Source organism: Mus caroli, unplaced genomic scaffold (genome assembly GCF_978045245.1).
Source record: "Mus caroli unplaced genomic scaffold, Mus_caroli_1 scaffold_14, whole genome shotgun sequence".
Classification (NCBI taxonomy): Eukaryota; Metazoa; Chordata; class Mammalia; order Rodentia; family Muridae; genus Mus; species Mus caroli.
Genome location: NW_028227269.1, coordinates 103,720,923 through 103,743,125, shown reverse-complemented (window position 1 = coordinate 103,743,125; position 22,203 = coordinate 103,720,923). Strand labels below are relative to the sequence as shown.

General features: G+C 47.0%; 1 protein-coding gene across 2 annotated transcripts in view; it reads right to left on the bottom strand.

The window, feature by feature from the left end:
• Ak7 (adenylate kinase 7) overlaps positions 1 to 18,850 on the bottom strand; it is a 73,559-nt gene extending 54,709 nt beyond the window's left edge. For both annotated transcript variants that reach the window (XM_021179123.2, XM_021179124.2), the window contains exons 1-4: positions 18,647 to 18,850; positions 14,263 to 14,454; positions 10,582 to 10,690; positions 8,365 to 8,459 (exon numbers count right to left, since the gene is read on the bottom strand). In XM_021179123.2, the coding sequence (XP_021034782.1) occupies positions 8,365 to 8,459; positions 10,582 to 10,690; positions 14,263 to 14,454; positions 18,647 to 18,748 (498 nt within the window). In that variant the 5' untranslated portion in view covers positions 18,749 to 18,850. The remainder of the gene's footprint in view (positions 1 to 8,364; positions 8,460 to 10,581; positions 10,691 to 14,262; positions 14,455 to 18,646) is intronic.
• Between the last annotated feature and the right edge of the window lie 3,353 nt (positions 18,851 to 22,203).

Below are 22,203 nucleotides of genomic sequence, written 5' to 3'. Positions count from 1 at the left end.
AGGGGGCAGAGGTAGGCAGATCTTTTGAGCTCCAGGCTAGTAAGGGCTATAAAGTGAGACCTGATCTCAAGCCATGGGAAAAAAAAAATCCAATACATTTATAGTATAATAAGTGAAGAGTGAAATTTACCCATGGTCAAAGGCATTCAGGAACTTAAAAAAATCAGGCATGGTGATAATAATCCCAGCCCTTGGGAGGCAGAGGTTAGTGGATTTTTGAGTTCAAGGCCAGCCTGGTCTATAGAGTGAGTTCCAGGACAGCCAGGACCACACAAAGAAACCATATCTGGAAAAATCAAAAGTAAACAAAAAGATAAACTAACAATACAAGAAAGGTGTGGCATGTAAATATGAATGCCAGGGTGGATTTTCCCTTTTTTATGCATACCTCTGTGTGTGTGTGTGTTGGCAGGTGCACATGTACAGGTATTTTCTGCTGTCTAAATACTTTAACAGCTAGGTCATCTCCCTAGCCCACAAATGACAGTATTTATGCCAGTATATCATATTTGCAAATTTGCTCAGTTAAGAGGAGAGATTCTTGGGCTGGAGAGATGGCTCAGTGGTTAAGAACGCTGACTGCTCTTCCAAAGGTCCTGAGTTCAATTCCCAGCAACCACACGGTGGCTCACACCATCTGTAATGGGATCTGATGCCCTCTTCTGGTGTGTCTAAAGACAGCATCAGTGTACTCATACATAAAATAAATAAATTAAAAAAAAAAAGAGGAACAGTTCTCACAGGCATGCTCTTGACTTTAAAGATGGATTCTGGGGAAAGTACAGGCTGTAGTTAAGGAGATGAGATCCTGTCACAGGCTCCTCAGCTGGCCCTGGAATTGAAGTGAGTTTAAAAAAATGGAAAAAAGGGCTGGTGAGATGGCTCAGTGGGTAAGAGCACCCGACTGCTCTTCCGAAGGTCCAGAGTTCAAATCCCAGCAACCACATGGTGGCTCACAACCATCCGTAACGAGATCTGGTGCCCTCTTCTGGAGTGTCTGAAGACAGCTACAGTGTACTTACATATAATCAATAAATAAATCTTTAAAAAAAATGGGGATTCATTAAAAAAAAAAAATGGAAAAAAAAAGGGCCAGGCATGGAAATCTCAGCACTGGAGAGGTGTAGGCAGGGGAGGATCAGGGATTCAGAGCCATCCGGGGCTGCAGCGTGCATTTGAGCCACTTTGGACTATTTGAGGTCCTGCTGCAAAAGACTAGAGCTGTGGTGGAAACTGGAAGTTAATGAAGAAGGCAGCAGCAGGCAGATGCTCAGGGCTGTGGGCCACACTGGGGCGTGTTGATCGTGACAGGTGGTTGGTGTGTAAATATTCACATGTGAATGTGGACACGCAGGTGCAGGTGGCCTGCGTGTGCAGGCTAAAAGACAACCCTGAGTGTCAGTCCTCACTGTCCACCTCCTTTGAGAAAGGGTCTCTTTGGTTTTTGGTTAGCAAGCATCCAAGGTGGCTGGCCTTCAAGCCTCCAGGGACGTCCTTGCCTATGTTGGAGCTCTGAGATGACAGCCATTCATACTATGTGATTGACTTTAACGGGGTTCAGGGGATTCAATGTGGGGAACCTCTGTGAGCACCTTTGCCCTCTGAGCCGTGCTCCAGCCAGGGCTGACGCCTTTTAATCAGGCCTGCAGCACAACCTGAATTACATTTTATTTAGCAAGGTTGTCATGGACCACAGATAGGAAGGAAGGAAAAAGGTAAAGAATGGAATCTACCACTAGGTGGCGATAGATAATCTTCCTCACCCCGTCCTAGGGTTTCTATTGCTGAGACAATGCAGTGATGAAAAGAGAAAGCCAAGTTGGGGAGAAAGGTTTATTTGGCTTATTCTTCCATATTGCTGTTCATCATCAAGGAGGTCAGGACAGAAACTCAAGCAGGGCAGAACCCTGATGCAGAGGGTTTGGAGGGGTGCTGCTAACAGGTATACACAGCCTGTTTTCTTATAGAACCCAGGACCATTGGAACACCCACGATGGACTAGGTCCGTGTCCACCAATCACTAATTAAGAAAATGCCCAACAGCTGGATCTTATGGTGGTATCTTCCCACATGAGGCTCCCTCTTTTCAGATTAATTTGTGTGTCCAGTTGACATAGGACTAGCTAGCACACCTCCTTAAGGGTTTTGCTTTTGTTTTTGTTTTGTTTTTTTCGAGGCAGGGTTTCTCTGTAAAGTCCTGGCTGTCCTGGAACTCACTCTGTAGACCAGGCTGGCCTCAAACCCAGAAATCTGCCTGCCTCTGCCTCCCAAGTGCTGGGATTAAAGGTGTGCACCACCACCACCCGATTCTCCTTAAGGGTTAATCCAATGGGACAGGTCAAGGACCTAGGTGTCACCTCTAGGGAAACACCTAGGAAGGAGAGTTCACCTTGAGATAAAGCGTTTTTTCCTTTCCAGAGTTCTGGCCCTCTAGTGCAGTCCCCAGAGCCCCCACCACGTGGATCTGCGTGCTATTTCTTTTCCTTCTCTTCCTTCAGATATGGGTCAGAACCGACGGGTGCTTTCGAAGCTCCCCAATCGCCTATTCTGTTACTGAGTTTCTAAGACTCTCCTCCTCGCTTACCTCCAGGCAGCCGACCTCCGTGCCGCCTCAGCTCCAGCTGCCTGGCTTTGCTCCTTTTATTTATCCTTCTTCCCTTCCTGGCAGCTCTGAGGTTTAACGTTTGCCCACTCTAGCGCTTTCCTTTTAAACTGGTACACTGTCCTCACGCCTCTGCTTGTGTCCACTCAGAAATTCTTTTATGAATGAGCCCCAGCAGGGAGTCCCATTTCCCAGTGGTCATATGATGGCTCTGCTGGGACTCTGAGATTTCTAACAATACTTCTTTCTTCCCCTTTAATGCTTTGATTGGCCGAGAAGATAAACCCATCCCAAGACAGAATCCACAGCCCGGAACAGTCATCCAGAGGTTTTCATGCTTGGGGATGCTGACAGCTGAGCCTGGGGCTAGAGAGTTGCCATGGATACTATTACTAGATAGGCTGGTGGTGCACTTTCAGTGATGAATTAGGAGCTTTGGCTGACAAACTGGTTGATGGATGGATGGATGGATGGATGGATGGATGAGTGGATGGATGAGTGGATGGGAATGGGGCTGGGGCAACCCCAGTACCAGGGATTCTCTTAGCAGAAAGACAGAAAATTAGTTTGTGAAGGTAACTGTAGGGACTCCATCATTTTGCAGAAGTGGCATATCCTGGACAAATTACATATCACACAATCGGCTGTTCTTTTTCATCGACGTGTCCAACCCATAGACAGGGCTGCCAGATTTGGAAGAAATAAATGGGACAACAAGATAAACAAATGAATACACTTTTACATTATGTGCCCTGAAATAATATTTGTGCTAAAACTTAGTCACTACTTACCGGAAATATAAACTGAGCTGACTGCTCTTGTATGCACTTTTATTTGCTGACCTTAGCAATCAAACTCGCACTGAGTCTGGAAAGAGAATGATCTAGAAGCATCCATCTTTCTAGCCCAAGGTTCAGCTTTAAGTTTCCTGGACTATGGTGGCTGCTGCCTGCTGTGGAGACCATCTAGGGGTACAGGAAGGATGGAGCCTTGGAGCTCCACAGCCCTGGCAAACATGACCAGTCTGCCCGCTATGACTGTTCTAGGCTTACCCCATTGTCAGCCCCTGTGTCTGCAGCAGAAACAGTCACATTTTACAAGGTGGACTGCAAGATACTCTAGCCACATGTTTTCACTAAAGAAAGGGGACGGGTCTCAGTCTAGCCAGCTGCATGGAAGCCTGTGACTGAAACCAGTCATGGTCGTCAATTCAGTTTTTGCCTTTAGGACCTGGCTCTGTGCTGTGAACCTTTGGTACTGGTTTTTGGGCTATTCACCTTTAGTCCTTAAATTTCATTACTACTACTACAACAACATCAGCACAGTGAGGTGTATTTTACATAAAAACACAAAATGACACAAATGACAAAACAAACAAACAAACAAACAAACCAACCCAGGAAGCCAGGACAAGGCCAAGTGAGACCTTTGTGTTGTGTGGGCTAGCCCAGAATTCTTAGGCTTGAAATAACCCTCTACCTCCTGACTCCAGAGTGCTTTAAGTCCACTTTTCACTGGTGGGGATGGGCAGGGTAGGAGGGTGGGGGGAAGGAGGGTAAGGGGTGGGGGTGGGCTAGTTCCTTGCTGCTGAGGGAAGTGATCATTTCCTTTTCTGATAGATGCTGAGTGAGCAGCTCTTCTCCTTCCGACATTGTAACCTTTCCTTGTTATGTATAAAAAGGCATTGGCATTTCTGGAAATTCTGACTGGTTCGTGAACAGATATGGTAACTACTGAGCTCACACACCATGGCTTCACTCTTGTTTATCTATTTATTATTATGATAATTATTATTGTTTTTGTTTTGTTTTGTTTTTTGAGACAGGGTTTCTCTGTGTAGTCCTGGCTGTCCTGGAACTCAATCTGTAGACCAGGGTGTCTTGGAACTCAGAAATCCGCCTGCCTCTGCTTCCCACCCTGAGTGCTGGGATCGAAGGCATGTGCCACCACTGCCCGGCTTATTTACTTTTTAAATGAAATCTGGTGACTCTGTGAACTGGACCTTCTTCCTTTGTTTTAATTGTTTTATTGATGTATTCTTTCTGCAAGGGTCGATGTTGCCCAGGCAGGAGCTGAACTTTTCCTGTGCTGGGAATGATCCAGTTGCCTCAGCTTCCTGTGTAGCTGGGACTTTCATTGTGGGCCACTGAGCCAAGTCTGCAGGTGACCTTTCAGACTGCCTACTTACTATGTTCCACCAGCCTGGAACTTGTGTGGGCTCCTGGCTAGCTGGTTATTATTTGTGACAACTAGGACCTGTCAGCCATCCTTGTTCTGAGAGTTTGGCCGAGTTAGCATCATCTCTGGGTTCTTTGTTCACCCACAGAACACAGTTAGACTTTAAAAACAAACGGGGGCTAGCAAGATGGCTCTGTCAGTGCAGGTGCCTGCTGCATAGGGACCAGAGTCCGGGATTCAGCATGGCTGGAAATGGCTAAGAAAATGTATCTCGTAATCAATAACTTCCCACTCTGGAGAGCCGAGAAGCACTGTCAATGCTGGCGTGTGTGAGACCCGGTACACCATTTGCACTGTCCTGATGGCTAAGGAAACTCCATTTTATACTAGTCATTCGTCTTGGTCCCTAATAACCATTTGTCTTGGCTTCAAGTCCCTGGAAGGCATGTCCCATCAACCCTGACAGAGTGACACCTCCCCCACCCCCATAGATACAGCCAAACCATCTGCTTTGTTACAGTATAACTGCTTCTTCCTTCTTTGCTTGCTTCCATGACCTGCTTAGGCAAACATTCAAGGACTGTTTTGAGGTTACCCTGACATCCTAATCTCGCCAGTGCACAGCGGTTCCTGGCTTGCTTGTGCCGACACTCAAGGTCTTCTTGTGAGTTTTGCGTTTAAAAGTCCTTCCCTCAGTCCACTTCGCATGGCAGTCTCTCATTTGGCTCAGAGATCCCCGTCTCGCTAGCAGTATCAATACACTTAACTAATTATAATTCGGGTTAAGTTGGTGGTCTTTTCCCTGGGGCAGGTGTGTGTGTGTGTTTGTGTGTTGAACTCTATAATGTCCTCATCACTTTAGATTGATCGTACCATCTGATGAGTCTTGAAGAGAACGCTAGGGTGATTCTCCACTGAGTGAGAAGCTGTCACACAGCCACAGGGCTCTGGAGCAGCAGAGTGTGATAACCAAGAAGCAGCCAGCCAGCCAGGCCCGGAAGAAGGCGCGTGTCTTTCGTCACTACGTAGCAGCTGTGGTCGACTGGCGCATGCGTGCTGTGCTCACCGCGGGTTTAGGTCCGCCAGAGTCACACAGGTACTTGGGGAATGCGCTGCGCTGGGACTTGAGGAGGGCTGCGTTGTCCTCGGGCAGTAAGAACGTTAGCTCCTTTATAACTAACTGTAAATTTAGGTCATCTTCATGGTCAGCTCGTCCATATTTGGAGTCATCTAGGAGAGACACTGCTGGGCGGGCATGCCTGAGACCTACCTGAGGAGGGAGGGGCCACCATCCCGGGATCCCTGACTCAATGAAATGAGAGGAGAAGCATCAGCCCTCATCTCTGCTTTCTGAGGGCAGGCAGCCTTGGTGTGACCGGCCACACTTTCTCCTCCACGGTGACCCAAATCCCTTCAGTGAGACAAGATAAACCCACTCATCCCGTGGAGACACACACCCTTAATGCCAGGACTAGGGAAGCAGAGGCAGACAAATCCCTGAGTTTAGGGCCGGATTGGTTTACATAGTGAGTTCCAGGCCAGGGTACCTAGTGAGACCCTTTCTCAAAAACAAACAAACAAACAAACAAACAACAAAACAGACCTTTCTCCACCTGCTTTTGATCTGTCACAGCAATGAAAAATAACCAATGAGATAACCCTCTTGGATCCTTATCACATATATGGTCAGGCCATGACCAGAGCATCCTTAGGTAGTGTCACTGTCTGTCAGGAGGCAATTTAAACTTCTTGGTGGTCATAGCTGTGAATGTGGCTCAGTGGCAGAGTGCTCGTCTAACATACACAAAGCCCTGGGTTTGATCCTTAGCATACTGCTCTTCCCAAGGTCCTGAGTTCAAATCCCAGCAACCACATGGTGACTCTCAACCACCCATAATGAGATCTGATGCCTTCTTCTGGTGCGCCTGAAGTCAGCTACAGTGTACTTAGATATAATAATAAATAAATCTTTTGGCCAGAGTGAGCAGGGACTGAGCGAGCAGAGTTGACCAGAGTGAGCAGGGCAGACTGGAGCGAGTGGGGCTGACCGGAGCAAGCAGAGGTTTTAAAAAAATTCAATTCCCAACAACCATATGAAGGCTCATGGTGTACAGTTACAGTAAAGGCTCACAACCATCTGTACAGGTACAGTGTACTCACATACATAAAATAAATGAATACAGCTTGTCTTAGTCAGGGTTTCTATTCCTGCACAAACATCATGACCAAGAAGCAAGTTGGGGAGGAAAGGGTTTATTCAGTTTACACTTCCATACTGCTGTTCATCACCAAAGGAAGTCAGGACTGGAACTCAAGCAGGTCAGGGAGCAGGAGCTGATGCAGAGGCCATGGAGAGATGTTCCTTACTGGCTTGCTTCCTCTGGCTTGCTCAGCCTGCTCTCTTATAGAACCAAGACTACCAGCCCAGAGGTGGCACCACCCACAAGGGGACCTCCCCACTTGATCACTAATTGAGAAAATGCCTTACAGCTGGATCTCATGGTGGCACTTCCCCAACTGAAGCTCCTTTCTCTGTGATAACTTCAGCCTGTGTCACGTTGACACAAAACCAGCCAGTACACATCTTTTTTAAAAAAAAAAATCTAAATAGGGCCATGAAGGCCTGCAACCCCAATTCTCTGGGTACAGAGGTAGAAGGATCTGAAGTGAAAGCTATCCCTGGCCTCACAGTGAGTCTGAGGCATCCTGGACCAGGTAAGATGCTGTCTCGGCGGAAGCAAAACAACTAAACAACACATGCAAACCTCACCAGGCTTTGGTGGTGTGTAAAATAATAATCTTCCCTAGAGTTGAATGGTTGAGGCATGCTCCTTCTAACATAGCTGCAGCCATTTTGTATTCAGACTCACGTGTTACTCACAAGGTGAAATTCAGGTCATAGTTACACTTCCACTAACACTAAAGAATGCTACTAATAAGCCAAAACGTTACGGTTGAATCCCTTGCACCCTGTTATCTCAGCGTTCTGAAATCCCCCTGCTCAGCATCTGTCCACTGCCCTCCGTACTCACTCGGGACCAATCAGCTTGAAGGTGAGCTGACAAGATTGTCTAGTTACCCAAAATGGTGTACCCCTCCACTACTTGCCTTCCAACTTTTGAACCTGGTTCTTCCTATAAAAAGCCTACCCTGCAGTGGTGGCGCACGCCTTTAATCTCAGCACTTGGGAGGCAGAGGCAGGTGGATTTCTGAGTTCAAGGCCAGCCTGGTCTACAGAGTGAGTTCCAGGTCAGCCAGGGCTACACAGAGAAACCCTGTCTCAAAAGAAATAAAAAACAAAACAAAACAAACAAACAAAAACAAAAAACAAAAGCCTACCCTTTTGTTTGACAGACGGTTGCCGCAATTAGGTTTTTTCTTCTTGTGGACCTGGAACGTCCAGTATTATGGTGTGTGTTCAATAAACTATTCTTGCCTAACTGAGATTAGTGTATGCGTGGTTTGTGTATCGACTCCCAGACCCTAACATGAATTCCCTTAGGGCTGACGAACTCTATTGAATGCTTGAGATGGGAGGGGGTTCAGGAGCGCAGGGATACCCAGCTCACTCGAGTTCTACTTACAGGGTCCAGGGGTTTGGATCTCGCCCATGTCATCACAGTTGACAACAAAATGAACACCTTTCGCTTTTCAAAATGGCTGATTTCTTCATTCAATGCTGCGGGGTCAAAAAAAACAGAGCAGCCATTTAGATTTTGGAATCTATGTAAGAGCTTTTTTTCTTTTCTTTTCTCTTCTCTTCTTTCCTCTTTCTTTCTTTCTTTCTTTCTTTCTTTCTTTCTTTCTTTCTTTCCTTTTCTCTTCTTCTTTTTGCCTAGTTTAAAACATGTTCATTCCATTTAGTGTGTGTATGTGTGTGTGTGTGTCTTGGGTGTGGGTATTCTTGTATGACTTCAGGGGCTAGCCGTCCTCAGAGGTGTCAGATCTCCCTGGAGCTGGATTTACAAGTGCTCGTGAGCAGTCCATAATGAGTGTGGGGACCTCTGCAAGAGGTAGCTTGTCAGAGGGTAAAGACCTTGTAGGGTTTCACAGAGGGCATTTCTGCCTAGCGGGCTTCAGGCGTGGAGGTAATTTCTATCGTCCCTTTACACTGCAGCCAGCTCGGAGGGTGGACGTGGGGTGGGGGCTCTACCTCAGCATCCCAAAGGCTGCGGTAGAGAGGACAGGTGAGGTGGGAATGGAGTTTATGAACAAACAAGGCGTGACGAGCCTGTACAACAGACATGCGCAAAGGGCTCTGAGTGCATCACTGTCACAGGCTGTGCCGAGCATCCCAGATGGCGGCACTGGAATAGTCGGACTGTTGTATGACTTTGTTGAGGCGTATACAGAGTGAGGTCAGAGGGTCCTGGCACTCTGGGCATCAGGCACATTTCAGTCTTCATAGGGGATTCCTTACACCATCACACCCTGTGGTGTGGGCGTCCTCACTGGGGAAACGCAGGGTCTCACCCTCAGATCTCGAAGCAGGACTGAACTAAGCCTGGGGACACCATGCTACGCTTTCAGCCTGAACCAACTTCAAATGTTTCTCTGACGGTTTGTTTTTAACTCTCGTAAGGAAATCGTCTCTTCTGCTCCACTTTGCCTTTTTAACTTTTCCTCTCCACTGCGCTTCACTTTGGCCCCTTTTGTGAATATGTGTCACATGTCTAGGGCTCTAACTGGGTCACCTTTTTAAAAATGTGGGACACTTATAATAGGTTGCACGTCTTCTGCCTGTGCCCCCTTAGACACACTCCTTGGATGCACCCCCGCCCCGGCCGGGAGTCATTCCTCTCTTCCATGCTTTCTGCTTTCCTCCCAGAGCACACAGGAAAGACGGAGAGGGAGAAGAATTCCGTAACATGTCTAAATAACGAAGTGTTGGCACAAAGTACTGTGTGTCTGTGTGTCATAGAGGACTGTTTCTCTTTCTCTCTCTCTTTCCTTGTCCCCTAATCTAGCCGCCAACAACATAGCAACATAGCAAAGGATGACCTTAGACTTGTGGCTCTGTCTGCACCCTCCAGGTGCCAGGGTTATGGGTGTGCCTGGTTTGTGTACTCCTGGGGACTGAACCCCTGACGGCAAGCCGTCGTTTGAGCTGTGTCTCCAGTGCTGTAGTCTTTCCTTCTTTCCATCCCTCTCCTCCCTTTTTCCCTTCCTGTCTTTTTTTGCTACTTTTTTTGGACAGTTTTGTTGCATAGGCAGCTTGGTTTCAGGATCCTAATCTTCCTGCCTCAGCATCCTGAGTACCACGTCTTGCTGGACGAGATCGCTCAGCAGTTGGTTAAGAACATGTGCTATATTCTTGGAGAAGCCCTGAGTTCAGTTCCTGTAGTGCCCAAGTCAGTGGCTAACAATTGCCTGTAACTCCAGTTCCAGTCCTCTTTTGGCCTCTGTGGGTGTATACACACACACACACACACACACACACACACACACACACACACACGGCCACACCTCTAAATAGTGCTACTCCCTGGGCCACGCATATACAAACCATCGCAGAGGTGGGGCTGCACAGTAAGACCCTGTCTCAAGATACAAAGAAACACCAAGCAAACAAACACACAACACACCCCAGGAGACCCCTGGGTCCCCACCCCCAGGTCCATTCATTAGCACACACTTCGAACTTTTAGGCACTTCTCAGACCAGTTCTTCTGGGACTCTCAAAGTGGGTATAAACAGTGCCCCTTGTGATTATAGAGTTAACCAGGGACTCAGACTGCAGCTCGGGGCTGAGTGCTTTCTACCCCAGCTAGCTATAGCAATGTTCCTCAGAGCTCACTGACCGGAGACTGCCCACAAGGCTTCCTCCACTTGCTGCACATTCTCCGTGATGTTATAGATGACAGCATCACACTCCATGAGATGCGAGAGCAGGTCTTCCCGGGAGATGCCCTGAAAAGCAAAGCAACAGTCCATCTGCATCAAACAGGTCAACAGGGCAATGTGCCCCTCCGCAGCCCCTACCCTGGGAGAGTCCCATGGGGAGCCTTTGCAGAAGTACTTCTATGCCACTGAAATCTCTGCTCTCTTTGGTGTGCAGTTCACACGTGACAAAGACGTCATTGAAAACAGCCTGGGGTGGGGGATTTTAGAAATTGCAAAACAGGGCTGGTGAGATGGCTCAGTGGGTAAGAGCACCCGACTGCTCCTCTAAAGGTCCAGAGTTCAAATCCCAGCAACCACATGGTGGCTCACAACCATCCGCAACGAGACCTGGCGCCCTCTTCTGGAGTGTCTGAAGACAGCTACAGTGTTCTTACATATAATAAATAAATAAATCTTTAAAAAAAAGAAAAAAAAAAAAAAAAAGAAAATGCCTTGCAGCTAGATTTAAAAAAAAAAAAAAAAAAAAAAGAAATTGCAAAACAGAGGCTGGGGAGACAGCTGAGCCAGCCTAGCCTCCCGGGTGAGCAGCAGGCCAGCGAGAGACTGTCCCAGAGGAAGAAGACAACGCTCCTGAGGAAGACACCCAACACTGCCTTCCATTTTCCGCACACACGTGTGTGTGTCTACATGTTTCTCCAGGCTCATTCAGGATCTTTGGCATTCATTTACCCTAATTTGCTTAGGTGACTATAACCAGGCACAAGATCCCAGTGTCTTTTTTTTAAGATTTATTTTAAAATTAATATATGTGATTACACTGTAGCTGCCTTCAGACACACTAGAAGAGGGCATAGGATCCCATTAAAGATGGATGTGAGCCACCATGTGGTTGCTGGGAATTGAACTCAGGAACTCTGGAAGAGCAGTCAGTGCTCCTAACCACTGAGCCATCTTTCTAGCCCCCCAAATGTCTTTTTTGTTTGTTTGTTTGTTTGTCTTTTCAAGACAGGATTTCTCTGTATAGTCCTGGCTGTCCTGGAACTTACTCTGTACACCAGGCTGGCCTTGAACTCAGAAATCTGCCTGCCTCTGCCTCCTGAGTGCTGGGATTAAAGGTGTGCGCCACCACGCCCAGCCCATCTCTGTCTTGATGCTCTCACCTTGTGTTCTGGCTGTGTGCTCCCCCTTCTACATTCATCCAAGAAAAAGACCCTCTAAAAGGCTGATAACATGGGTTAAATTGTCTCCTCTCCCTGAGAGGATATTGTCTTAGTCAGTGTTCTAATGATGCTGTGAAGAGACACCATGACTGTGGCAACTGATAAAAGAAAAAATTTAATTGGGGCTGGCTTATAGTTTCAGATTGTTAAAGCCCTTGTCCACCATGACAGGGAGCACGGCAATAGGCAGGCAGCCATGGCACTGGAGCTGTAGCTGACAGCCTACACTTGGTCCATAACTAGGAGGTGGAGAGAAAGAGACTGGAGCCTCAAAGCCCAGTGACACACCTCCTTCAACAAAGCCACACCCCCTAATCCTTCCCAAACAGTTCCACCAGCTAGGAACCAAGCATTCAAGTACACGAGCCTAGCCCGGCTTGGGAGGCAGAGGCAGGCAAATTTCTGAGTTCGAGACCAGCCTGGTCTACAAAGTGAGTTCCAGAACAGCCAGGGCTATACAGAGAAACCCTGTCTTGAAAAAACAAAAACAAAAAAACAAAACAAAACCAAATACACGAGCCTATGCAGGGCCATTCTCATTCAAACCACCAATATGTGTTGACCTCCTAATTCCTACTACTCCAGTCTGCAACTTTACTTGAAGACAGATCTTTGAATTCCAGTTGGCTGCATGAGCTCACATACTAGAACACTTGGCTCTCAGATGGCGGCTGGCGCACCATTTGTACTGAGTGAACTTGACCATGGCATTCTTTTGTTTTTGTCTAAGTGCTGGAATACAGGTGTGAGCTACCAGGACCAGCTTCGGGACAGATCTCAGTCACACCTTTCTCACTTTTTGCTTGTAATTGATGTACATATCTCAGTTAGGGTCTCTGTTGCTGTGATGAAACACCATGACCAAAAACAAGTCAGGGAGGAAAGGGTTCATTTGGCTTACACTTCCATATTGTAGCTTATCATTGAAAGAAGCCAGGACAGGAACTCAAACAGGGCAGAAACTTGGAGGCAGGAGCTGATGGAGAGGCCATGGAGGGGAGCGTCATTTACTGGCTTACTACCCATGGCTTTCTCATTCTGTTTCCTTATAGAACCCAGAAGAACCAGTGGCCCAGGGATGACACCACCCACAATAGGCTGGACTCTCCCTACATCAATCACTAATTAAGAAAATGCCCTACAGCTGGGATCTTATGGAGGCATCTTCTCAATTAAGGTTCCCTCCTTTCAGATAACTCTAGTTTGTGTGCCAAGTTGATATAAGACTAGCCAGCACAATAGGCCAATGAGTTAAATCTTTAGGCGTGGACAGGTTATTGGGTGCACAGAGATTTACAGTGGGTTCAGAGAGTGGAGACCCAGGTAGACAGAGAGGTTACCCTGGGAGAGAAAGCACCTCTTCTAGGGGTACAAAAATGTCTCCCAGTGAGCACAGGGTCCAATTGTCAGGTGAAGGTTGCACAGCTGCTCTGTAGGCAGAGTGATGCAAGGTATCAAGTTCCCAGGAGCTCAATACCCTACACCATCCCTCTTTCCTGTAAGCTATATTCACAGGGCCTCCATAGAGAGATTGTTATGAGTTTGTAGGTAAAGACTAGAGCAATCTCTTCCAAGAATACCTCATTTAAATTCTTTGCTTTGGCCCCAAATTTAAAGTAGAGACATTGTAGTATTCTCTGTCACAGTAGAAAGGTGTGTCCTGGGCTGGGGAAAAGGCCCAGTAAGGGAAGCACTTGCCACACAATATTGAGGACCTGTGCTCTGGTCCCAAGCACCCAGGTTGAGCTGCTTGTGGTGGCGTGCATCGAGATGTATGCAGGAGTGTGGAGAGGCAGACGGCAGGCTGACACAGAATTCCTGGAAGCTCGTGGAGCAGCTCACCTAGCGTAGGCAGCAAAAACCCCCAAAGCAACCCTGCAAGGCAGACTACGTCTTCTGACTTCTGCATGTGCACTGTGGCATGTGCACAACTACACTTGTGCACAAGGGTGAAGCACAAAGATTAAAAAAGAAAGTAGGGAGAAGGAGGGGAGGAAGGAAGGAAGGAAGGAAGGAAGGAAGGAAGGAAGGAAGGAAGGAAGGAAGGAAGGGAGAAAGGAAAAAAGGAAGAAAGAAAGATAATGGCTGGAGAGATGGCTCAGAGGTTAAGAGCACTGTCTGCTCTTCCAGACAACCAGGGTTCAATTCCCAGTATCCACATGGCTCACAACTGTTGGTGGCTCCTGCTCCAGAAGATTCGATGCCCTCACACAGACATTCATGCAGCCAAAAACCACCCAAGTACATACAATACAAATAAATAACTTACTTAAAACAGACATTTCCCATGTCCCGTCATGGAGCTGGCCTGCAGAACAGAAGAACTGAGATGGCAGGGACTGGTAACAGACTGCTAAGGAGCTGGCACCAAAGGGGTCCTGCCCTCATCAAGTCCTAGGGAAAGCCACGGGGGCTTACCTTGTAAGCCTCCACAGCGAAGTCTGGCTTGACGCTCTCTGGCTTGGCCAAGGTGCCCACGATCTGGAAGGTGCCTTCCTTCACTTTTGTAGTGGGGGCTTCTGGAGCTGCAGCTGACTTTGTCTCGTCCTCTTCCTCCTCCTCTTCTCCAATCTCTTCCAGTGAAGCCCCAGCGACACAGTTAGCTAGGAACTGCAAGAGAGCAGAAACGTCCCTGGTGCTAAGTGGAGTTTTGACCAAGGGAACCCATATGATGGGACATTCGATAGCTGGTGACACAGGTGCAGAGAGTTTCAGCAACTGCTTGCTTTAGCAGTAGGCAGAGCTGGGCTCTGGTGCAAATGTTTGTCTTGTTCAATTGGAACACAGATATACAATATGTATGAGCCCCTGGGGTGATTTAAAATCATTTTGTCTGCTGGGATGGTGGCACGTGCCTTTAGTCTCAGCACTCAGGAGGCAGAGGTAGGCAGATCTCTGAGGCCAGCCTGGTCTACAGAGTGAGTTCCAGGACAGCCAGGGCTACACAGAGAAACCCTGTCTCAAAAAACAACATAAAAAGAAAAAAAAGAAAAAAATCAGTTTGCTTATCCTTTAACACCCCACCCCCATCTTTCTTTCTTTCTTTCCTTCTCTCTCTCTCTCTCTCTCTCTTTCTCTCTCTCTGTCTCTCTTCCTTCCTTTCTTTCTTGAAGCAACATCTTATTTTAGGTTGGCCTTGAACTTGCTATATAGCTAAAGATGACCTCAACTCCTAATGCTCCTGCCTCCACCTCCTGACTGCCACACAGTTACACACCACCATACCTGTTTTGTGCCTGGTAGGTAGCAAGCACCCTGTTGGCTCAGCAACACCCCAGCTTAAAACGGACTATTCTTTTCTTTCTTTCTTTCTTTTTTTTTTAAAGATTTATTCATTTATTTTATGTATGTGAGTACACTGTAGCTATACAGATGGTTGTGAGTCTTCATGTAGACCAGGCCGGCCTCAAACTCAGAAATCCTCCTGCCTTTGCCTTCCAAGTGATGGCAGTAAAGGCGTGCGCCACCACTGCTCGGTCATGTGGTTGTTGGGAATTAATTTTAGGACCTCTGCCCACTCTGGTCAACCCTGCTCACTCCAGTTGACCCTGCTCGCTCCAATCAACTCTGCTCTCTCAGTCCCTGCTCACTCTGGCCCAAAGATTTATTTATTATACATAAGTACACTGTAGCTATCTTCAGACCTGCCAGGAGAGGGCGTCAGATCTCATTATGGGTGGTTGTGAGCCACCACGTAGTCGCTGGGATTTGAACTCAGGATCTTTAGAAGAGCAGTCAGTGCTCTTACCTGCTGAGCCATCTTTAAAACTGTCTAATGGTTACATCTGAATAATGAAAAACCAATGAAATCAATTTTAAAACTTTATTTTAGTACTGGGGATCAAATGTAGTTCCTTGCATGTGCTAGCCAAGGTCACTACCACAGCCATTAGTTAGCCCTTAAATGTTCTATTTGATCTAATAAACCCAAACACATTATTTATCAGTTTAATATGCAATCAATATAAATTATTATGGTTATGGTGTGTATTAAACACAGGGCTTGGAGCCGGGCGTGGTGGCGCACGCCTTTAATCCCAGCACTCGGGAGGCAGAGGCAGGCGGATTTCTGAGTTCGAGGCCAGCCTGGTCTACAAAGTGAGCTCCAGGACAGCCAGAGCTATAAAGAGAAACCCTGTCTCGAAAAACCAAAAAAAAAAAAAAAAAAAACACAGGGCTTCTCACATGCTAGGCAAATGCTCTACCACTGAGATACTTTCAAGCGTCTAAAAATTGATGAGCTATTTACTCCTTACTTTTTTTGTAGACAATTGCTCGCTATGTAGCCCAGGCTAGCCTCAGGTTTTTGTTTTTGTTTATTTATTTATTTAATATATGTAAGTACACTGTTGCTCTCTTCAGACACTCCAGAAGATGGCACCAGATCTCATTACAGATGGTTGTGAGCCACCATGTGGTTGCTGGGAATTGAACTCAGGACCTTCAGAAGAGCAGTCAGAGCTCTTAACCACCAAGCCATCTTTCCAAGCCCTAGCCTCAGTTTTTGAATGCTGGCACTGCGGGATTGCAGCCCTCTCTTATCCGATGCTGCTCTAATGCTGCTCTCTAGGATTTGACTTCATTTACTTTGCTTACAGTGCTTCCCCTTTGGGACTAACCACAGTGACGCGCTCAGAGGACACAAGGGGCCAGTGGCCGCTCTTACTGAAGCATAAAACAGTGCTAAGATTTAGTTACTTATCTTTAAAGACTCAATCTGTAATGCAAAAACCTCTATCTCAGTCCAGGGTCAATTAAAAAACCAACAACAACCCAATCACCATTATGGAACCAGAACAACCGAGACCATAAGAGAACAAAACAAAACAACTGGAAAAAGAAAAGAAAGAAGGTAACTAGACAGTCTAGGTGGCACACGCCTTTAATCCCAGGCAGAGGCAGGTGGATTTCTGAGTTCGAGTCCAGCCTGGTCTACAAAAGTGAGTTCCAGGATAGCCAGAGGTATACAGAGAAACCCTGCCTCGAAAAAACAAACAAACAAACAAACAAACAAACCAAAAAAAAAAACAAAAAACAACCCCCAAAGCAAAACAAAACAAAAAACAAACAAACAAACAACCAAAAAACAAAAAAAAAAGAAAGAAAAGAAAAAAGAAAGAAAGAAAGAAAGAGGAAAAAACTAACTCTTATAAAATGCATGCCCAGCTGTGAAAGAGCTGCCTCTGGTATCTTCACACCATTCTCTTCTGCATCCTTACACTCAGCGTTGCTTGCTCGGATGAAAGCTTTCTGTCCAGTGGAGAACATGAGCTTCCGTTCACATCCCTTTCTGCCTAATCCAGTGCTACAGTTGTAGAGCCGTCCAGCAGGCTACCACCCCTTGATAATCCACGCCAGAATTTAATTACGCCACAACTGGTCATCTGGTGATTTGCTTTAATGAGTCACTAGGGGGTTTGTTTCCACACTCATTTTTAACTATCTTGGGAGGCAGGAAGCCTGAGGTCTAATCCCCTCTGCTACTTAATTAGCAGTGCAGCGAGGGCGAGGGTACCTCATTACCTTTGACTTCCCACAAGCCTGCAGATTCCTCAACCCAAGGCCTCAACCCAAGGGATCCAGAGTCCTCAATGGCAGGGCCTCTGCAGGTGTGTGCTAAGATTTATTTTTATTTTATGTGCATGTGTGTGTGTGTTTGTGAGGGCATGTGTGTGTGCGTGTGTGCACTCGTATGCCATGTGCATGCAATGTACCCCCAGAAGCCAAAAGAGGCATCAGATCATCTTGGACTGGAGTTACAGACAATCTGGACTGCCATATGAGTGCTGGGAATTGAACCTGGGTCTCCAGCCCCTAAAACATGACTGTCTTTGGATGAACAATTTAGAATGACAGCTCCTAGGTTCTCTCTTGGGATCATGTGTGTGTGTGTGTGTGTGTTTATGCTAGAGGTAGAACACTACTTGCTCACTTTCTCCATAGATGATGGGGGTCAGAACCTCAGGTCCTCACACTTGTGTCTCAAGTAAGGTCTCCTGCTAAGTCATCTCCATACCCTTCCTGGAAGTAAGGAAGCTTAATGGGACCTGGTCAGAAATTGTGCCTAGCACAAAACAGATGCTTAAAAACGCTAGATGGAGCCGGGCGTGGTGGCGCACGCCTTTAATCCCAGCACTCGGGAGGCAGAGGCAGGCGGATTTCTGAGTTCGAGGCCAGCCTGGTCTACAAAGTGAGTTCCAGGACAGCCAGGGCTATACAGAAAAACCCTGTCTCGAAAAACCAAAAAAAAAAAAAAAAAAAAAAAAAAAAAAAAACGCTAGATGGGGGCTGGTGAGATGGCTCAGTGGGTAAGAGCACCCGACTGCTCTTCCGAAGGTCTGGAGTTCAAATCCCAGCAACCACATGGTGGCTCACAACCATCCATAACGAGATCTGACTCTGTCTTCTGGAGTGTCTGAAGACAGATACAGTGTACTTACATATAATAAATAAATCTTTAAAAAAAAAAAAAAAACGCTAGATGGATGTTTCCTGGATGACATAATGGCGGGACTTACACTTTGTGTGCTCCAGGTCCCGCCCATAATACCTATATGATTTGTGCAAGCCCTTTTCTCTCTTGAGCCTCATTTTCACCATAGCCAAAACACCTGCGTTATTAGGAAAGAACATGGGTCACGCCTGCTTAGGGACAGGTCCTGGAGGCACTGATGTGCTAGGATTGGAATCTTCTTCCCCCGGGGAGGCTCCTAACAGCCAGTGATGCAGGCCTTTGCTGTGGAGATAGACCAGGGACACACACTGAGGGTTGAGGGCCAGTTTGGCTCGGGTCACCGCTCACCTTTCCTATGTTTCCGCTGCTATAGGTGTCCAGATGGTTTATGAATACCCTCTGTATCTTCAGAACTTTTTCGGTCGTCGCAGGAACTTCCTCTTCAGCCATGGTGGAAGCTGTAGTAGTTGCTAAGGTGAAAGAGTCCTGTCGGTTGCTAAGGAGGAGAGGCTGGGCTTTGGAAAGCTGAAAGGGTCAGGCTCCCTGAGGATCGGCTCGCGCTCTCAGAGGGGTGTGGTTGGCTTTTGGGCGGGGCGTGTTCTGTGGTGAGTGAGGGCTCTGGATAGGGTGCAGCTCTGGGGGAGGGTCCGTTGGGGGCGTGGCACGGGTCTGGCCGGGGCGTGTCCTAAAGGGCGGGGCTGATCTCCCTGGAGTTTATCCCTGGAGAGAGCTTATCCCAGAACTGTCTATCTGCCTTCTCCACATCCTCTGCTTGGGTAAACAATTTCTCTCCTGTAAAGAAAAGCAGATGCCACGAGTTTTGGAGTCAAGGACCACAGTGTGAGAGCCCACCAACACAGCCTGTACTGCCCAGTAGCTTGGTGCACAGGGTTCCTGGCTTAGGGGTTTGACTAGTTTGCTTTCTATTGCTGTGAGAGTACCAGACCAAAACTTACAGGTTGTAGACCATCATCCCAGGGAAGCCAGGGCAGAAGGCATGAACCTGGCTGGAGGCAGGAACGGAAGCAAAGACCTTGGAGGAACGTGGCTTACTGGCTTGCTCGGTCTGCTTTCTTAAGAGAATTCAGGATCAGGGGCAGGATGCCCATGGTGATCTGGGTCTTCTATCAATGAAGAAAATGCCCCATAGACATGCCTGTAAGCCATTCTTATGGAGGCATCTTCTCAATTGAGATTTTTCTTCCCAGATTATCTTTCCTAAGCATTTTCAGATGTCCCCCCCCCCCCCGCCACCACCCTGCCTGGGGATTTGGTGGAGGTGCCTGGAGGGACTTTGTGCCCAGGAATTCACACACATTCATGAAGTTTACACTCAGAGCGTTCAGGCTCCGGGCCTTCTTTACAAATGAGAATACTCGTGCGGTGGCTGAAATAAACCACCACCACCAAAAGCTGCAGGTGAGATTGCTCGGAGGGTGAGGGAGGTGCCTTACAACGCGAGTTCCATCCCTCTGTCCCAAAGAGACTGGGCTCCAGCAAGCTGTCCTCTACACATGTGCCCTGGCACACACACACCCCTCTTCCCCAAATACACTAATGCAATAAACAATGTGTATTCTGTTTCCATCAAAAGTTGTGGTGTCGCCGGGCGTGGTGGCGCACGCCTTTAATCCCAGCACTCGGGAGGCAGAGGCAGGGGGATTTCTGAGTTCGAGGCCAGCCTGGTCTACAAAGTGAGTTCCAAGACAGCCAGGGCTACACAGAGAAACCCTGTCTCGAAAAACCAAAAAAAAAAGTTGTGGTGTGTTATGAAAACAACCGGCTTGTTTTGTTGGAAGGGTCCGACTGCACTGAAATAGTTTTAAACACTAACTTGTTAAATCTAAATACATGAACGTATTATATGCAAATATGCATATAGAGAAATTCAATATTTATTTTTATGTGTACGCGTGTTTGCCTGCATGAATGTCTCTGTGTCACATGTTTGCCTGGTGCCATCTGAGGCCAGAAGAGATGTTGGGTCCCTGGAACTGGAATAACAGAGAGCTATGAGGCACTGTGTGGGTATTAGGAACCACTCTCAGGTCTTCTGCAAGAGCAGCCAGTGCTCTTGACTGCCGAGCCATCTTGTGCCTATTGATTATATTGATTATATTATAGCAATTGCTGTATCATTCCATTAGTCCTTTCCTGTGCGTGCATGTTACTACCAACTGTGTGTGGTGCCTTTTATTAAGTACTGCAAAGCCCTAGAAGACCATTCTGCCCAAGTGGTTACTCAAGTTTTTCATCGGTGCAAGCCTCAGCAATGCTATACCTAAATAAAGAGCTTGGAGGGAAGAGTTCTGAAGTCAGTGTGGCCCGTTCCCAAACTTGTTTCCTCCTCTATTCCTAATATGAACCAAGCAGCAGGTTTTGCCCCTGAACACTGGAGGGAGCACAGGGCATCCTGCATAGAAGGCACTGAGGGTAGTCACAGGGCCAGCAGCTGACTTGCTGTGTAGGAAGCGCTTGGGCTCAGCAGAGCAGGAGGGAAGGTGGGCATGTCATTTGGGAGCCCCTGCTCTCTTCATGGACACACTCAGAGCAGACAGACTAGCACAAACTTTTCAGCCCACATCCATTTCTTGTCTTTTTTTTTTTTTTCTTCTTCTGTGTGCTGGGTTTCAATGCAGGGATGTTGCACATCTAAGTATGAGCTCTCCCGAGCTACAACTCCAGGCCTGGATTCTCCCCTTGCATTGCAACGAATACAGAGTTATCTTTGAGGGACCTCACCGAGCTCCAGAAGTTCTGTCGAGGGTGTAGCTAGTCAACAGCACACACTCCAGTTCAAGTGCCTGCCATTAAATTCTGGCTATGTTAAGAGAACTACAAATTAGCTGAAGAAATGGCACTGTTAAATTCTTTTTTAGCTGGTCCACTGGTGGTGCACACCTTTAATCCCAGCACTCAAGAGGCAGAGGTTGGGGGATCTCCCAGTTTGTGGCCAGCCTGGTCTACAGAGTGAGTTCTAGGACAGCCAGGGCTACCAAAACAAAAAACCAAAAAACAAGAAACAAAACTGAACAAAACTCTTTTTAAAAGACTTGTGGAAATAGGCTCTCCCCCACCACTTAGGTCCTGAACTCCCATCCAAGCTGTCTGTTGTTAAGGTTTAATTTACATGGTTAATCTTAAAAACGAGCAGCTGGGCGTGGTGGCACACGCCTTTAATTCCAGCACTTGGGAGGCAGAGGCAGGTGGATTTCTGAGTTCGAGGCTAGCCTGGTCTACAAAGTGAGTTCCAGGACAGCCAGGACTGCACAGAGAAACCCTGTCTCAAAAAACCAAAACAAACAAACAAAAAAACAAAACAAAACAAAAAAAGAAGCCGGGCGTGGTGGCGCACGCCTTTAATCCCAGCACTCGGGAGGCAGAGGTAGGCGGATTTCTGAGTTCGAGGCCAGCCTGGTCTACAGTGTGAGTTCCAGGACAGCCAAGGCTACACAGAGAAACCCTGCCTCGAAAAACCAAAAAAAAAAAAAAAAAAAAAGAAAGAAAAAACTAGCTTAGCTTAGGATAGAGGTCTGCCTGTGCTCACATGTGTGTGTGTGTTCACTGATCCCCTTTGTTCTAAGTAATAAAGAAAAGAACAACTCCCTTCTCTCACTTCAACTCAAAATATAACACTGTTGAATTTAAAAAGTGTTGGCACATTTTGATAAGATCTTTGAATCAGTCATTTATCACAAAATAAACCATTTTAGTTTTTAAGCATGACTGCTTTATGCTCAACTCAAAATCAAGGAAATAATCTTATTTAAACTCTACAAACATCATTTTTTAAAATGTTAGCCTGAGATTAAGCACAAGAAAGTTCAACCTGAGGTTGGGCTTCACTGTGCACACCTGCAGGCAACCAGACATCACACCAGAAAGAGAGCCTTGTAAAGCCAGAG